Raw genomic sequence first — 16,026 nt, forward strand, 5'->3', positions numbered from 1 at the left:
ATATTTGACTTCTTCTCTCACAGATGGACCTCACTTTTCTCCTAACGGTCAAAAAATCAATTCTCAAAATCATTTACAAACGGACTCTAATATTTGGTACACATTTTCAACAATGCACGTAGCAGAGACGGCAAGGGTCCTTCAGATGTCACATCGTATCTTTGTTATTTTTTGTCAATAAAGGTTTTCCTTTTCTTTGTTATGTCATTCAAGCATAGTCTTTTATTAACTATGCATATGAAACTTTCTAGATGTATATTGAAAATAAAATTTATTTACATATATAGAATCATAGGTATAGGTCTATATGATGCACTTCGATAAGGTGTGTCAAATTGGATCGTATTATCAACTTGGTACAAATGCGCCAATTGGACTTTTTAGCTGATGCTACGAGTTTCTTGCAAAGAAGATTGTCTTTTGAAACGATGGTATTTTCATGCTTTAGTGAAAATTATGTCCAACTAATCTATTGCTAAGATCAACTTGTTCAAATGAAATATAACATAAAACATATAATACCTAAATATAAAATTCGACTTCTATATACTCCTCACAAAGTGGAGGAAGCTTTTGGAAATGTCAAAGAAAGAACTTGTTCTTTCGACATAAGAATTTTTATCAATAATTTTGAGATCTTAATAATTTATTCTGTAGATCTTAATTTACTGTATACTAAACTAATTAGTCAAAAATGCATGAGAATCATGAAATTTTGGCATGTTCCATGTGTTGTCTTTCACTCATGACTAGTATTTTGAGTATATCTTTAAATGATGAATATTTTTTTATGTTCCTTACCATGATAAAATTTGACATATGGCAGTCACACATTTGAATATTATGGAAAAGTTTGCAGTCCAATAAATTTATGTTCTCTACAATGAAATGTTGAAACTTTGAGCAAGATTCTATAGCCTTCCCTTTCATACATTATGCATATTTCCTTCTTTTACCTTTTTCTTTCTTTGTTTCTTTAGTTTTTTATTTATCGTTTTTTTTTTAATATTTATTTATAAGAATTCAATACAATAAAGACATTATTTGGTCGAGTGCAAAAACCAATTTTATAAGCAACAAATGTTTTAGACAGATTAAGTAAAAATCATTTTAACTAACAAAATGACAATTTTTAAATTACATTGGGATGATAACATTCAATCTTATAGATGTCTGCTTATTATCTTTGCGTAAGGACGCAACTTCACGAGATTCTATATTTATAAAGATCATTTTATGTACAATAGAGAATATTATTAAATTTAAAGAGTGAAATAATTTAATACTCCCATAATACTCATTATTTTGGGCATTTATTTTGCATGTTATTTATGGTAATTACCTAGGTGACATACATTAATGCATTAAATAACAAACTACTGTATGTATATTACATAGGGCGACTACCTGTAATCTTCACTATGAATATCATTATTCTTTTGCTTTATTCAATAAACAATTAGTGTTTCTTAGATAAAGATTTTTTATTTTTTTAGTTTGCAAATGTGGTAAAAAAAAAAAAAGTAGAAAAAATATTAAAAATAATTTTTTTTTAGAGAGAGAATATGTAGTTGAAATGAGTGTGGATAAAAAGTTATTCTTAAATAATAATAATAAAAAAAAGGACTTATTGATTTCTCATCTTTTATAAGCCCATGTTTGGTCCTCGTTAAAATTACAATTCATTTTTCTCTTGCTTCTTATTAACCACACATTGTTCAATAAATAATATTTACACGTAAATTAAAAAAAATCTTTTTTTTAATCACATATTCTTAAAAATATTTAATAATACTATTTGAAAATATTTTTTTTTCAAATTCTCAATATAATGGGGACGGGGGACCAAACAATTAAGGACTTACTTTGAATAATTTGAAAATATATGTAACGTATTAAATGCAATATTTTGATTTTTCATTTAACAAAGAAATTTGATCTTGGTACTTAAGCACCTGTTTGTTGTTGCTAAAAATTATAGTTTAATCAAATTGATGAAATATGTGATTGAAAATGTATGAATCCACACAAAATTATGACTTTGACTTAAATTTTAATCCACGCCAAACAGAGCATAAGTGTAGTTGGACGACAAATTTCAACTAACAAAGCACCAAAAAGTTGTATAAAATTGGTACATGTCCCCTTCATATGACACAGACCTTCGATCACATTTTGAGCACCGACCAATCAATTGAGCAGCAAATTTACCCCTATTATCTTAATAGAGGTTTGCCTTGCAATTTCAACATTATCCCTTGAATTACTCAACCACTTCACTACGTAGATCTAGTTGTGAAAGTTTCGTAGACGATCAAAATCATACTTTTGTCCAATTCCAATATTCTATTTCATTAACACACGTATACTAACCAAAAGAAAGTTTTAAGTAAAACAAGTAGGGGAGCTAACACATATTATTACCCTAAAAGATATCTGAGGCTAGAACTATGAGAAATTTATAAAAAATGTCATGGAAGTTTTTCGCTTTTAAGATGGCACGGAAGGTATTTTGGGGCCACCATGTTCGCATCCCCGAACTCATAATCAAAGTGGTCTCGTGCAATTTCATTTGCGGCCATGAGTTGTCCGTAGCCTCTACAAAAGTCCCTTTGATTCTCTCTTTATGAAAACATGTTTGACATCATCTAGAAGTGCCGGCAAAAAGAGTAAAAAATAGAAGAGGATCAAATACCATCTAATCTCATTCATAAATGATGTCGATTAGCGATCGACGAATGTTGCTTATATGACTTCGCTGGCACTTTATAAGAAATTGAAAAGCCTTTTTATTCCAAGGTAAATATGATCGCAAGGCCAAATTTTTAAAAATTGATTGAAAAAGGGCACCGAGAGTGGAGCGTGGAGCTTAATCTGACTCAATAGTCAATGTAGAAAAAGTTTACTCAGTTCAAATATGTCATCTATTTTTTTTATTTTTCATTTTTTTCGTTAATACATGCAAATGGGTCTTGGAACGATAAAAAGTCAATTAAGTTTTTCCTTTGTGTGCATATGAAATTGAACATGACACCCAAATGTTTTAGGCTGGAAAAGAGGGATCATACGACATGTTATTAAAAAAATGAGAGGACTAAAATGAAAACCTAAAAAGCTTCCAATTTCTTCCTTCCCCTCTCAATTTTTTCAACATTTCTCCTTCACAGCCCCTTAACTTTTCTATCTGTCAATTCTACCCCCCAAAAACTACATGAAAAGGTCCAAGTGCAACATAGTGTAGTAGTTGGCAGCTTCATCTTCAAATTCCCACAGCCCATCACAGAAGGGTCGATTTTCTTCTGATTTGGTTTCTTTGTCGACTCTTTTGGGAATTCCAAGCTCATCATCAGAGGCTTCGAGAAGACGTCTGATCATGACTCTATCATCCCCACCTTCCTCTTCATGTTCTTTAGCACCAATTACAACAGAGCACGCGGAGGTGTTGGTGGTTTGGTTATGGTCCCGCCCAGCTTCCTCCACCGTGCACGAAGGAGAGGCAAATGAAGAAGAGAGCTCTTGCTGTAGGGTTGTAAAAATTGCTGAAAAGTCTTGGTTTGGCTCTTGTTCTTCTTCATCATCAAGAATTGAGAGTATACAGTTGTATGATTTGTGGTGCTTTGAGTTTGTGTCATCAAAGGCAGAGGTTGCTGCTTCATGTTCATTGGATTTTTCTCTCTGGCGCTTAAGTTGTGTTTCGGCCATTAAAGAAGAAACTAAACAGAAATAGAGAGTAAGAGTGTGAGTGTGAGTGTGAGTGTGAGTGTGAGAGAGGAGAGGAAAGGTTTATATAGATGGAGGCGACAGGTAAAGATCCAATAAAAATGAGTCCGGTGCAACACTTTGAAAATCGTCATGGCAATTGGCAAACAATTATGCTATTGGTAGATGGCAATATTGACTGACTATGTTGATGTGTCAAAAAATTGTTGGTTGAAAAATCGATAATTTTCGAACTCTTCAATGACAACATTAGTTTGTCGAAGAAGTTTGTAAGAGATGCATGAATGTTATCGTTAGCGCAAAAAGAATAAAATAAAATCATTACAGCACTAATCCAATTCAATTATTTGACCAGCAAGTTGGTTTTCAACTTTTATTATTATAGTTCGGCAATCAATTTTGAACGGCCACTAACAAATTGAGTTATGACGTAGTGGTTACATAATAGTTAGAAACTAATAGACTATCGTGACTGAGTTAGAAAGAGCCTTTTTTATGAAAACTAAACCATTTATTGAGACTACGAGTGTTATTTTAGTTTTTACATAGGTAGGATGTTTTTTCAATTCAAAAATAAGTAACTTCTAGCTTTTTCTAAATAAATCATGTTGTAATTTTATGAAACTTTAGACTTTCTAATATTAGAAACTTTAAAATTTGAAAACCTAAATTTCTTTATTGTCAAGATTTTTCATGTCAAATCATCAAGAAAAATTAATAATGCGGAACATACCTTAATCCTTTGGGAATATTTCTCTATTACTGGATCTTGAATTCGAATCTCGAATCTTGAAACTTGAATTGCAATCTCTTCATCTTTGGCTAATCTTGAATTTTGCCTCCTTTGATGATTTTATTTTTATTCTTGATTTTTCCTTTTGATCCACAATCTTGATTCTTGAATTCCTTCTTGATTTTTTTTATTGTGGCTATTGAATCTTCCTCTTCAATGTATTTTATCTTGTATTCTTGTGTTGATAGAATGACGAAAAGAATGAGAAGTTGCTTATGAATTGAGGTCTATAATCCTATATATAGTTTTTATATGTATTTTACTTATCATGAAATACAATTCTAAAGGAATTTGATCTCTTCACATATAATCCGACTCACAATTTATTTAAATGCCCTAAACTCAACAATTTAATTCTTGAGGAAAATACATAGTTCCAACTAATACAATTCACAGTCCAAAGTTTGTATATGCAAAATTAAGATATTGATCTACTAATTACACCCACCCAAACCCTAAAAATCTTACCTAATTCAACATACCCCTCAACCACCACCACCGTCTTCCTCACTTTCACACGTACAACCCACCATTCCTTCTCACTCACTCTCATACGCACAACCCACAACCGAACAATTTGACGGGGTCTATGGGCCGATCCAACAGAGCAACGATGATGGTGTCACTGCAACTCTCATCTTTCCTAAAAGTGACAATTGACTTCTCCAAGTGTTGTTGCGCACAATACAAAGGCGGAGTCGATGGGTCGACTGCCACGCGTAGCGGTGATGGTATTGTTGGAAAAAATAAGTAAATGACTTAATTTTGGCAAAATTTTCGGTGGGACCCATTGGTCCAATTTGAAAGATAAAAGTTGATCATTGTTCTCTTCCGTGAGAGTATCGAAACCATATATTTATTTGTCAAAATTAATGAATTGATGAATGAGAAATTGGAGCTCAAAGATGACCATTAGAAGATAGTTTATGTGGGAAAATAAAACTAGTCCCACGTAGGAAAATGAAGAAAGTATTAACCACTTTATATAGGATTGCACATTGGAATGGTGTAATTACGTGTAGCATAAATGCTCTCTCCACGTGCGCGCGTAGGGGGTGCAAATAACGGATTGAAATTGCCTTTGGACCTTAAACTTTGTGCGGGCGTGACCTGCGTACACGTATGTTAGACCGAACAGAGCAAAAAATTAGCCCTTTTAGAGTGTCCATGTTATGCAATTTTTTGTTTTCTTTAACTGACCTTTGAGTTTTCGAAAATTGCCAAAACTCCAAAAAATTAAAGCAACTCTAGTGTTTATTGCTATGAAGTTAATAGGCAAATTTAAACTCACATAAAAGGTCATTTTTCCAGCAGTTCTAACACATACGAAAACACACACTAAAGGAGGAGAAAAACATTCTGCAATTTTTTTCTGTCTGCATCTCGATTTATGTTCAACGTCGTCACTGTGGTGATTTTGTTCAGATACTAGTCAGTTCGCTGGAGTAGTATCTGTGGTACTCAAATTCTACGGGTTTTATCGTTGTATCCTGAAAAACAGACGCTCGGATTAAACCTCATGCACTTATGGTGAGAGGGCGAATCTATTTTAAGGAAATTATGTTCGCACAGGCCTCGGGATGAAAATTAATCCACCATTTATTTATTTTGCGATTATACCTTTGCAATTTATTCTTGTAGATTTAATTAGTTAGCTTAATTTGTCATTTTATTATGTTATCGCTCTATTTATGTTTATCAAAATTAATCTGCGTTAATTTCTATTTATGTTAAAAATAAAAATTTGAGAAAAGATTATATTCCATAATTTTGGTATTTTTATGTGTAAATGAAAATACGGTATATATGAAAAGGGTAAAAAAAATATGTGCAAATATGGTTAAAAGCATATACGGTATGCAGCATATATGGTAGGAAGTAAATACGGTAGGTAGCATATACGTTAAGTTGCAAATACGGTAAGCTGTCTATAAATACGGTATATTGCATATACGGTATGCTTAAAATCAATATATAAACTACATATACGGTATGCGATAATCCGGTTTCATTAACACCACTATATTCCACCAGGTTTTACCGCTGTGCAGCAATTCCTCCACTTGATCGGTGAAACAGCGACGAGAAATTCCTCCAGTTGATCAGCAAAGCAACGGCGATTGTGCAAGTGGTTTGCAAATTGTGGTGGTGTGTAGGTTGTTGGTTGTTTTCTTTTTCTATTGGTGGTTTTTTTTGATCCGTGGGTGGTTGTTGGTCGACGGTGATGATAGTGATTGTGCAAGTGACGGTGGTTGTGCAAGTGGTTTGCAAATTGTGGTGGTGTTTGTAGTTGGGCGGTGGTCGATGGCAAGGCAGGGGTGATGTTAGCGGTGCTTGGGCGTGGTGTTTAACAGCGACAATGCTAGTGTTGGTGGTTGACGACAATGGTGATGGTGTTGTGTTGATGATCTTGTTGGTAGTTATAGTGGTGGCAGGGGCGATGGTCGGATGGGGATGAAGATTATTTGTAACCTACTATCTGGGTGTTTGTAACCAACTACATAGTTGATTTGTGACCAAGTATTGATAGTGGATTGGGATTGAGGGTGAAGTAAAATATTTGATGTATGTGACTAACTATTTGATTATTTGTGACCAATTTTTTAACTGTGACATAAAATTTCAATAATTCGTGACTGAAAAATAATTTGTAACCAACTATTTTGAAAATTTGTGATCCTTAAATGAGTTATGACCTTTAAAAATTATTATTTGTCATCAATAAATAAATTGTGACCTTAATATTTTTAATTTGTGATAGAAAAATAATTGTGATCAATTAATTTGATAATATATGATCAATAAATAAGTTGTGATCCATAAGTATGTAACTGTGACCATTAATTGTATAACTGTGACATTAATAATTTAATTAATAAAATATATTTTATTATTTAGTTATCATCTGAGATTTAAAAATTTTAACTTATTGTTTGAATTTTGAATTTGCCAATATTTTACACTAGAGATATGAATTTTTCCCTTAATTCTTTATTAAATCATTCTAATTTTGAGTTTAATTTAAATTATACACAATTAATTATATACGTAGGTCACATGACAAATTAAAAATTTTCCCAACAAATCCATCAACCCACTACTTCGAATGTCTTTTGTCCTCTCGCGAGTCACGAGGCTTTATTAATTAATTTGAATATCATAGCAATGCACCTTTTATCTTTTTTACTTAATAATATTCTTCTTCACATATGTTTAAGAATAAAATCTATTTTAGGATAAATCTATTTCACTTACTCGCAAGTTGATTTTTTCGAAAAACACATTTTTAATTTTTTAAAAATATATTGTGTTTCTATCTAGTTTATGCTTTTGTTTTTTATGTTGTACGAATTTTAAATGTCTCGGTAAAGTCTAATAAAAGAGCTTTTTTTAACTATAAGTAAAATAAGACATAAATTTGATTACTTAACAAAGTTATATGACGTTGAAATGTATTGAGAAGCGAAATAATTTGATTTGAGCAGAAAAAATTTTATTCTCACGAACGAAAGGCCGCCTTAATTTCAAGTAATATGAAGATAGTAGTATGATATAATGCATCTATTAAATCGATTACTCTTGAGAGTAGCCAATGATATTACAAAGAAAGGTTGTATCTACATATTCAAAACTTATTTTTATTGAAAGAACAAGCTAGTAATTAGATGATATTAATCGTCCTAGGGGGATTTATTTCATTTACGGAAAAAACAATCTTAGTCCATGTATGGTTTAGCTAGAAAAATTGAATTAAAATATAAATTAAAGTCAATCATTAATTTTAAAAATATATTTTATTGAATTCACAACTTTTAAATTATATATTCCATCAACTTTCAAGAAATTTTTATTTAAATCAAAGAGTGACTTAATAACATACGATAAAAAGTTGTACAAACATGACAAGGTGATAATGACAAAGATATGATATAGCATAGGCCAATATGCGATGCCATGCACATGGTGAGTGGACCTAATTTCCATTCATTAGTGCCCACAAGAAAAGGAATATTGTACAATTTTTTTGGGTTCTAGGGGTGACAACTATCGACTGCTATCAACAAGTATTATTGGCCTAATAATTTTGTTGCCAACAATATGATTAGGTTTACAAAAAATAAAGTTGATTTAAATTCATTTATAGACAACGCATGAAAATTAGCTACAAGTTTTCCATTATGCTTTTTTGTTTCAATTATTAGGCAAAGGGAACAGTTCATATGCTATGTTTGTGTGGCCTTTAGCCACTATATATGAAAGCATCTATCATGAGTGGGGGAGACAAGGAGGGAGAGGGGTAAGTCGTCAATTTTTGTTGATTATGATGTGTTCGATGTTTTAGAGTGGACATGTATCGTTGAGCATTCTTGAATTCTAGAAGAATCGTTAAGAATTGTAAACAAACAAGACACGTTCGACCTGTATGTGCCAAACATATAGCTAAAGTTTCATCTAAGCAATTTAGGAACCATAAACAACATTAGATATTGGAGGAGACAAGTTCCATATTTTACATCAATTGGTTACCTCCATTCCATTCATCTCGAATCAGCAGTGCCATATTTGACTTGATGAATATTAATTTTGAAAACCTCCCTAAAAACCGAAGAGAATGAGATGAAAATTGTTCTATTGAAAGACAAAAAAGAGGGTGAGTCGTGATACCTCCATGAGCTTGAACGGTTTCTTGCTTGTGGAGGATAGAACAACATTGAGTTTTCAATATATTGTATGAATTTTTTTGAGTTACATTTCTTCATTATTTGTAGTTAGTTATGTAAGTCCATCGTTACGTAGTGCATCCATCTCAATCTATTTATTTATTTTTCTTGCATTGAGTGTCAATGATAAGTTGGGAAGGAAAAAAAAAAAAAGGTCATAAGAATCAATACTTGAATCTCCCTGAGAACAAATTTGCATAGTTAAGTGAATGGACACTCTTAACAAAAGATTTTAAAATCATTCGACTTTACATGATGCTCTTGGGGAAGATATTCTTAATGAGATTTGCTTTTCTTTAGAAATGATTACTAATTTGCTATGGTTTTCTTGTGGTCAAGTTGATAGAAAAAGTGTGCATGATGAGAATAGTCGTAGAAATTGATTAATTTATGAAGATTATTGGAGAAGGATGTCATTTTCATAAATATAATAGATGTCCATGATAACTCGTGAATCGCAGTCGTATTTTAAAGAATTAATTAAGTCAAAATTTAGAATGAAGAATTTTGACTTCAACATACAAGATGAAATAACATTCTACTGTTGATAATGTAAAACGACTAAAGTCATTCTCTAAGTTTAGTCCTTATTTGGTTTAATCAAAGAAATTGATAAAAATTTAAGTCAAAATTAACAATTAATTTAATCACGCAGTTCTTAAAATTCTCAAGTTTTATAACTTTTCAATTGCACATTTCATCTTCTTTTTTTTTTTCAAAATCTATTAAAATTTTAATTTTTAACTAAACCAAATAGAAATTAAATATACTCATTAACGAAGTTTAGAGCTATTTTTGTTACGTCCCTCTTTTCCTTACCTTATCTTTCCTTTCCTTTCCCTTCCTTCTACTTATCAAAACATAAAAATTAGGATTCATTTACTCTCCCCTCAATTTAAAAGAACAATGCAGTAATACCCTTTAAAAGTAATTACTTTTTTGATAAATGTTTTAATAGTTTTTCATGAAAGTTGATGAAATGCATAACTGAAAGGTTGATAAAAATTATAAATCTCATTAAATATATAACAAAAATTAATTATCGATTTTAACCTTAATTTTTTTAACTTTTCCAATAACACCAGTTCACTAACAAGCCACAGATAGACAAATCATCTATGAGAACATGTTATATTTGACAAAAACAAGACAAATGGCGACATATTCGATCTAAAATGTTTGAAGTCATGCTCACGTTACAATCACGAAAAAATACATTTGAGCAACAAAGTGCATCACAGTGTCCATTCAAACATAGAAAAAACGTGCTCCAAATCAAGAATCGAGCAATTAATTCTTCAAAATCTGACTTCCCTTTCATGGAAATCAGAAACTGCAATCGGTTTGTGTCCATTGTACTAGTACTACCAAATAAGCTAAGATTTATCCCATGTTTTAGAACGCAAAGAAGAATAATGAATCTAGCTAAAAATGCCTACCAACGATACAAACAAATGAGTACCACAGTTAAGAAACCTCGACCGGACCAGGAAACTGGTGAACAAGACTCGTATACCCTTTTTTTCTTTTTTCCTTTTTTTTTTTTATAACCATGGGTGTCCGGACCAGCTTACGTGCACCTCGACTAATCCCTCCGAACCCTAAAGTTTACAGCGGTGTACTCACTTCAGTGGCCCTGAAAAGACTCGAATTGATGACCATTAGGGAGTAAACCCAATGTCTGATCATTGAGCTACTTCTCAGAGTTGAGACTTGAATATTTTACTACCACATAATTATCAAATAGCAAGGAGAAGATTCGCACCACCATTACCGCCACTAACCAACACATCACCTCTCATGCCCATCAATCAACCCCATTCCCTCTAACCACCAACATCCATCTCCATCTCCACCTCTACCTCCACCAACATCCCCTCACCGCTGCCAACACCATAAATCTTAAAAACACAAAGTTATTAGAAAATGTTCAACACAAGTAAAATGAAGATAACATAGCATTATGGACACTATCAAAATCAACAGTATACAGATAATTTGTAATTCAAAACTAAAGAAAATTTTCCTCACTTTTGAAACAAGTTATTCTATCAATAAAACAGGTTCAGATATCAAAATTAAGAGAATTAGTTTGAACTTTCCATTTTATATATCGAAGAGAGAACTTCACCAAAAACATAGTTTACATCATTCAAAGGGTCAAATAATAGCGATTCAATGACTTGACGTATTTAAGAACCAGAATAAAACGTTATAGAAATATGCAAGAACATCCATTCAAACTAGCCAAAGAAAAGCATAAACTTCGGGATAAAAGAGAACAGGAAGCTGCTATAAAGCTGCAAAGAGTAACCGAAGAAAAAAGATCACTTTATAGCCGATGCTCCCAGTAAACATGTTCATGCCTTATTGTTTTCCCCTTCATACAATTCCAAGAACTTGAAAAATCGAATCACTGAATTCTATGAGATAACCTTCATAAGACACCAACGAAAACCTATAAATGTATTCCTCCTAGAAGTTATTCGAACATTTTTCTGCGCAAAGGTCAACTTTGATATTTTCTCATGTTACTTCAAAGGGAGAAGGCAATTTACAGGAAGAAAATTTAGATTTAGTTTTAAAAAGATGTACCCAAGACTACCTCAAAGAGAACAATCAATCGAATCTTGAGTAAAATATAATCCTTCTGATCCTCCTCCAAGTGAAAGGGAAAAAAGTTGAAAATGCAAACTTGCAAGAAATTACCCATTAGTAGTAATCAGGTGCATCTGGGATCCAATCCATCGGAGAGCGAGGCACTCAATTTGAATGGTACAGACTGCACCGAAACACAAATGATCAGCATCCCATCACAGCACAATTGTAAACAAAACTGCCAGATTGTTTTCGGCCGAGCAAAACCCATTGCGGCGGACCTTCAATTGGAACCCATGCATTGACTTCGATATATCCCTGACCAACAGTCCGAGGCCCTCCAATTACAATAAGCCTATCGCCACATGCCCTAAACGCCAAACCCCAACCATTCGTAGAATCAGCTCGTTCTGGCAATCTTCCTACGGTAATCCACACTTTATTATTCTTGTCATACTTTCTCAGTGCCATGTCAGCATAATCAGCAGCATATAATTCATTATTTACAACAGCAATCAACGGAGGTGCTTCGGACGTAGCAGGTCGATCGAATTCCCTGGCCACATCAGTCCGCACTGGGGACATGTTAGGTATTTCAGTCCAAGTCTCGGTTTCCAGATTATATTCCTCTCCACATGTGAGAAGCTTCGACTCTGTTCCTCCAATTCCTCCAATCACATAAAACTTTCCATCCATGAACACCCCAGAACACATCTTCCTCGGTTTCTTCATGCTTGGAAGTGTCTTCCAAATTCCCAATTCAGAATTATAGAGCTCTGCGGAACCCTAAAGTTTACAGCGGTGTACTCACTTCAGTGGTCCTGAAAAGACTCGAATTGATGACCATTGGGGAGTAAACCCAATGTCTGATCATTGAGCTACTTCTCAGAGTTGAGACTTGAATATTTTACTACCACATAATTATCAAATAGCTATCTTAAAAACACAAAGTTATTAGAAAATGTTCAACACAAGTAAAATGAAGATAACATAGCATTATGGACACTGTCAAAATCAACAGTATACAGATAATTTGTAATTCAAAACTAAAGAAAATTTTCCTCACTTTTGAAACAAGTTATTCTATCAATAAAACAGGTTCAGATATCAAAATTAAGAGAATTAGTTTGAACTTTCCATTTTATATATCGAAGAGAGAACTTCACCAAAAACATGGTTTACATCATTCAAAGGGTCAAATAATAGCGATTCAATGACTGGAGTCACTTGACGTATTTAAGAACCAGAATAAAACGTTATAGAAATATGCAAGAACATCCATTCAAACTAGCCAAAGAAAAGCATAAACTTCGGGATAAAAGAGAACAGGAAGCTGCTATAAAGCTGCAAAGAGTAACCGAAGAAAAAAGATCACTTTATAGCCGATGCTCCCAGTAAACATGTTCATGCCTTATTGTTTTCCCCTTCATACAATTCCAAGAACTTGAAAAATCGAATCACTGAATTCTATGAGATAACCTTCATAAGACACCAACGAAAACCTATAAATGTATTCCTCCTAGAAGTTATTCGAACATTTTTCTGCGCAAAGGTCAACTTTGATATTTTCTCATGTTACTTCAAAGGGAGAAGGCAATTTACAGGAAGAAAATTTAGATTTAGTTTTAAAAAGATGTACCCAAGACTACCTCAAAGAGAACAATCAATCGAATCTTGAGTAAAATATAATCCTTCTGATCCTCCTCCAAGTGAAAGGGAAAAAAGTTGAAAATGCAAACTTGCAAGAAATTACCCATTAGTAGTAATCAGGTGCATCTGGGATCCAATCCATCGGAGAGCGAGGCACTCAATTTGAATGGTACAGACTGCACCGAAACACAAATGATCAGCATCCCATCACAGCACAATTGTAAACAAAACTGCCAGATTGTTTTCGGCCGAGCAAGACCCATTGCGGCGGACCTTCAATTGGAACCCATGCATTGACTTCGATATATCCCTGACCAACAGTCCGAGGCCCTCCAATTACAATAAGCCTATCGCCACATGCCCTAAACGCCAAACCCCAACCATTCGTAGAATCAGCTCGTTCTGGCAATCTTCCTACGGTAATCCACACTTTATTATTCTTGTCATACTTTCTCAGTGCCATGTCAGCATAATCAGCAGCATATAATTCATTATTTACAACAGCAATCAACGGAGGTGCTTCGGACGTAGCAGGTCGATCGAATTCCCTGGCCACATCAGTCCGCACTGGGGACATGTTAGGTATTTCAGTCCAAGTCTCGGTTTCCAGATTATATTCCTCTCCACATGTGAGAAGCTTCGACTCTGTTCCTCCAATTCCTCCAATCACATAAAACTTTCCATCCATGAACACCCCAGAACACATCTTCCTCGGTTTCTTCATGCTTGGAAGTGTCTTCCAAATTCCCAATTCAGAATTATAGAGCTCTGCGGAACTGAGGATAGTGCCACGTGAGTTGCAACCACCAGCTAATATTGCAATCTCCCCGAGGCTGGCAGATCCAAACAAACACCTAGGCTCGTTCATGTTTGGTCCCGATGACCACGTGTTGGTCAACAAGCTATACCGGTAAGTGATATGAGACATGAGATCCCACCCGAAAACAAGAAGCTCAGTGCCAACAGCCAAAGATTCCTTATCTGCACACCCAAAACAGCCATTAGGATTCATACTTGGTAAATGCATCCAACGGCGCCGACTCGGGTCAAAGGCTTCCCATTCGAGAAGATGACAGGAAAAATAAACCCAGTGCTCGACCACGCCATTTAGCCTCCTCAATCTATAGAGCTCACCGCTTCTAACAAGTGAACGAAAACTACTGTTTAGAGATGCAATAGCACCGTAATCAGCTCTCGAGGACCGAATTAGACAACTAATAGAGTTGTCACGACCAATAGTAGCGATCAAAGAACTCGAATCAGAATCAGAATTTTGTCCTGCATACTGCTTATTACCAGATTTCTCAGAAGCGGACATTAAAAACCCACCAATTGATAAAGATGTATCTACAAAGATTCCCAATTTCTTAGACACCTTTCTGACAACAACTTCTTTCTCTCCATCTGTTTCTAAAGGTCGCTTACCGCGCGGAACCTCAATTTTTTCCAGCCGTTGATTCATGCAAGGCCAATTGCTTTCTTGTTCACAGGTCCTGGAATAGTCCCCTGAGACTAAACATACCCGATCTTCCACCATCTCCTCGAGATGTGACGGCAAAAGAAGCACCTCTTCTTTATTGAAACCACTCCAAATCCTCGTCTCTTCAACAACTGCAATCCGCTGATAAAAATGGATAACCATATATCCAAAGTTCCAGATGCAATAAAAAGTAATTGTCAAGTTGTGGAAAAGAACATATGCGGAAAAAAACTTATCTACTGATAAAATTGAAAAACTCGGGAAAATTATTCATCTATACGGGGTTGTTCATTGGTACCAGTTACCCGAGGAAATTTTTATTCAGCAAAAAAAAATAATAATAATAAAATCACATTAATTATTATTTCTGTGAAAATTCAATAAGACTATTAAACTAGATCAACAGATTATCAATAAAAAAAACTGTCCTCGACTAAGTACTAAATTAGAAAAATGACTTCTCAAACAACAGTACATACCAATCGGCAGAGAAAACCAGGTTCAAAATTCAAAAACAACATAACAATCAAATCTTTTGATGAAATAAAACAAAAATAATTCAACAAAGCAGCCCAGATCTCTACAATTCAGATCAAACAATACCCAGCTGCGAAGATCTTATTTTAATCAAAATCAAAGTTTTAATAATGCAATCTGTAAACCAATAAAACGAATTCAATATTCAGATTAGATCCGCCGATACTCTTTTAAGATAAAAACTCAATCACTGTTTAGCATCAAGAGAATAACAAGAAAGCAAACAGAATAAACAAAAAATCAAATGAAAAGGAACAAAAAAAATACACAGAAATCGTAATGATTAATAGTGATAAAATTAATAATGGATGGTAAAATTAATAATGGATGGGACTTACATATAATGGATAAGAAGATGCAAAAGGAGAACCTGAATGAAATTATATGAACAGAACAATTCCTTCTCTCTCTCTCCCACCTTTATATGTATGTATTTATGTAAATTCCAGTATATAATTATGCATAACTTGTGTGTGTGCGCGTGTGTGTGCGTGTGTGAGAGAGAGAGAGAGAGAGAGGCGGGGGTT

The 16,026-nt window shown here is 33.8% G+C and overlaps 2 protein-coding genes across 4 annotated transcripts; both read right to left on the minus strand.

Annotated features, from left to right (window-relative positions):
• Window positions 1–2,983: 2,983 nt before the first annotated feature.
• LOC111403463 lies at window positions 2,984–3,777 on the minus strand. Its single transcript, XM_023031973.1, has one exon. It carries the CDS (start codon window positions 3,700–3,702, stop codon window positions 3,208–3,210), a length of 495 nt encoding a protein of 164 aa, XP_022887741.1. The 5' UTR covers window positions 3,703–3,777; the 3' UTR covers window positions 2,984–3,207.
• A 7,758-nt stretch (window positions 3,778–11,535) lies between these two features.
• LOC111403464 (F-box/kelch-repeat protein SKIP11-like) lies at window positions 11,536–16,020 on the minus strand. 3 transcript variants are annotated; one of them, XM_023031974.1, is made up of 3 exons: window positions 15,407–15,789; window positions 14,260–15,209; window positions 11,536–12,617 (listed from the first exon to the last, which is right to left on the minus strand). In XM_023031974.1, the coding sequence occupies exons 2-3, from the start codon at window positions 15,122–15,124 to the stop codon at window positions 12,037–12,039; spliced, it is 1,446 nt and encodes a 481-aa protein (XP_022887742.1). In that variant the 5' UTR covers window positions 15,125–15,209; window positions 15,407–15,789; the 3' UTR covers window positions 11,536–12,036. The 3 variants fall into 3 exon arrangements, with proteins under 3 accessions (XP_022887742.1, XP_022887744.1, XP_022887743.1); XM_023031976.1 differs by lacking the exons at window positions 11,536–12,617; window positions 15,407–15,789 and adding an exon at window positions 15,838–16,020 and having other exon boundaries at window positions 13,151–15,093; XM_023031975.1 differs by lacking the exons at window positions 11,536–12,617; window positions 15,407–15,789 and adding an exon at window positions 15,838–16,020 and having other exon boundaries at window positions 13,151–15,103.
• Between the last annotated feature and the right edge of the window lie 6 nt (window positions 16,021–16,026).

The sequence above is a fragment of the Olea europaea genome, chromosome 11 (assembly GCF_002742605.1).
Source record: "Olea europaea var. sylvestris chromosome 11, O_europaea_v1, whole genome shotgun sequence".
In the NCBI taxonomy this organism is placed as follows: Eukaryota; Viridiplantae; Streptophyta; class Magnoliopsida; order Lamiales; family Oleaceae; genus Olea; species Olea europaea.

Coding starts and splice junctions, on each gene's coding strand:
- LOC111403463 (XM_023031973.1), bottom strand. CDS start 3,702: ATGGCCGAAACACAACTTAAGCGCCAGAGAGAAAAATCCAATGAACAT.
- LOC111403464 (XM_023031974.1), bottom strand. CDS start 15,124: ATGGTTATCCATTTTTATCAGCGGATTGCAGTTGTTGAAGAGACGAGG. Junction 12,618..14,259: donor CTCACGTGGCACTATCCTCA/GTTCCGCAGAGC, acceptor GTAAACTTTAGG/GTTCCGCAGAGCTCTATAAT.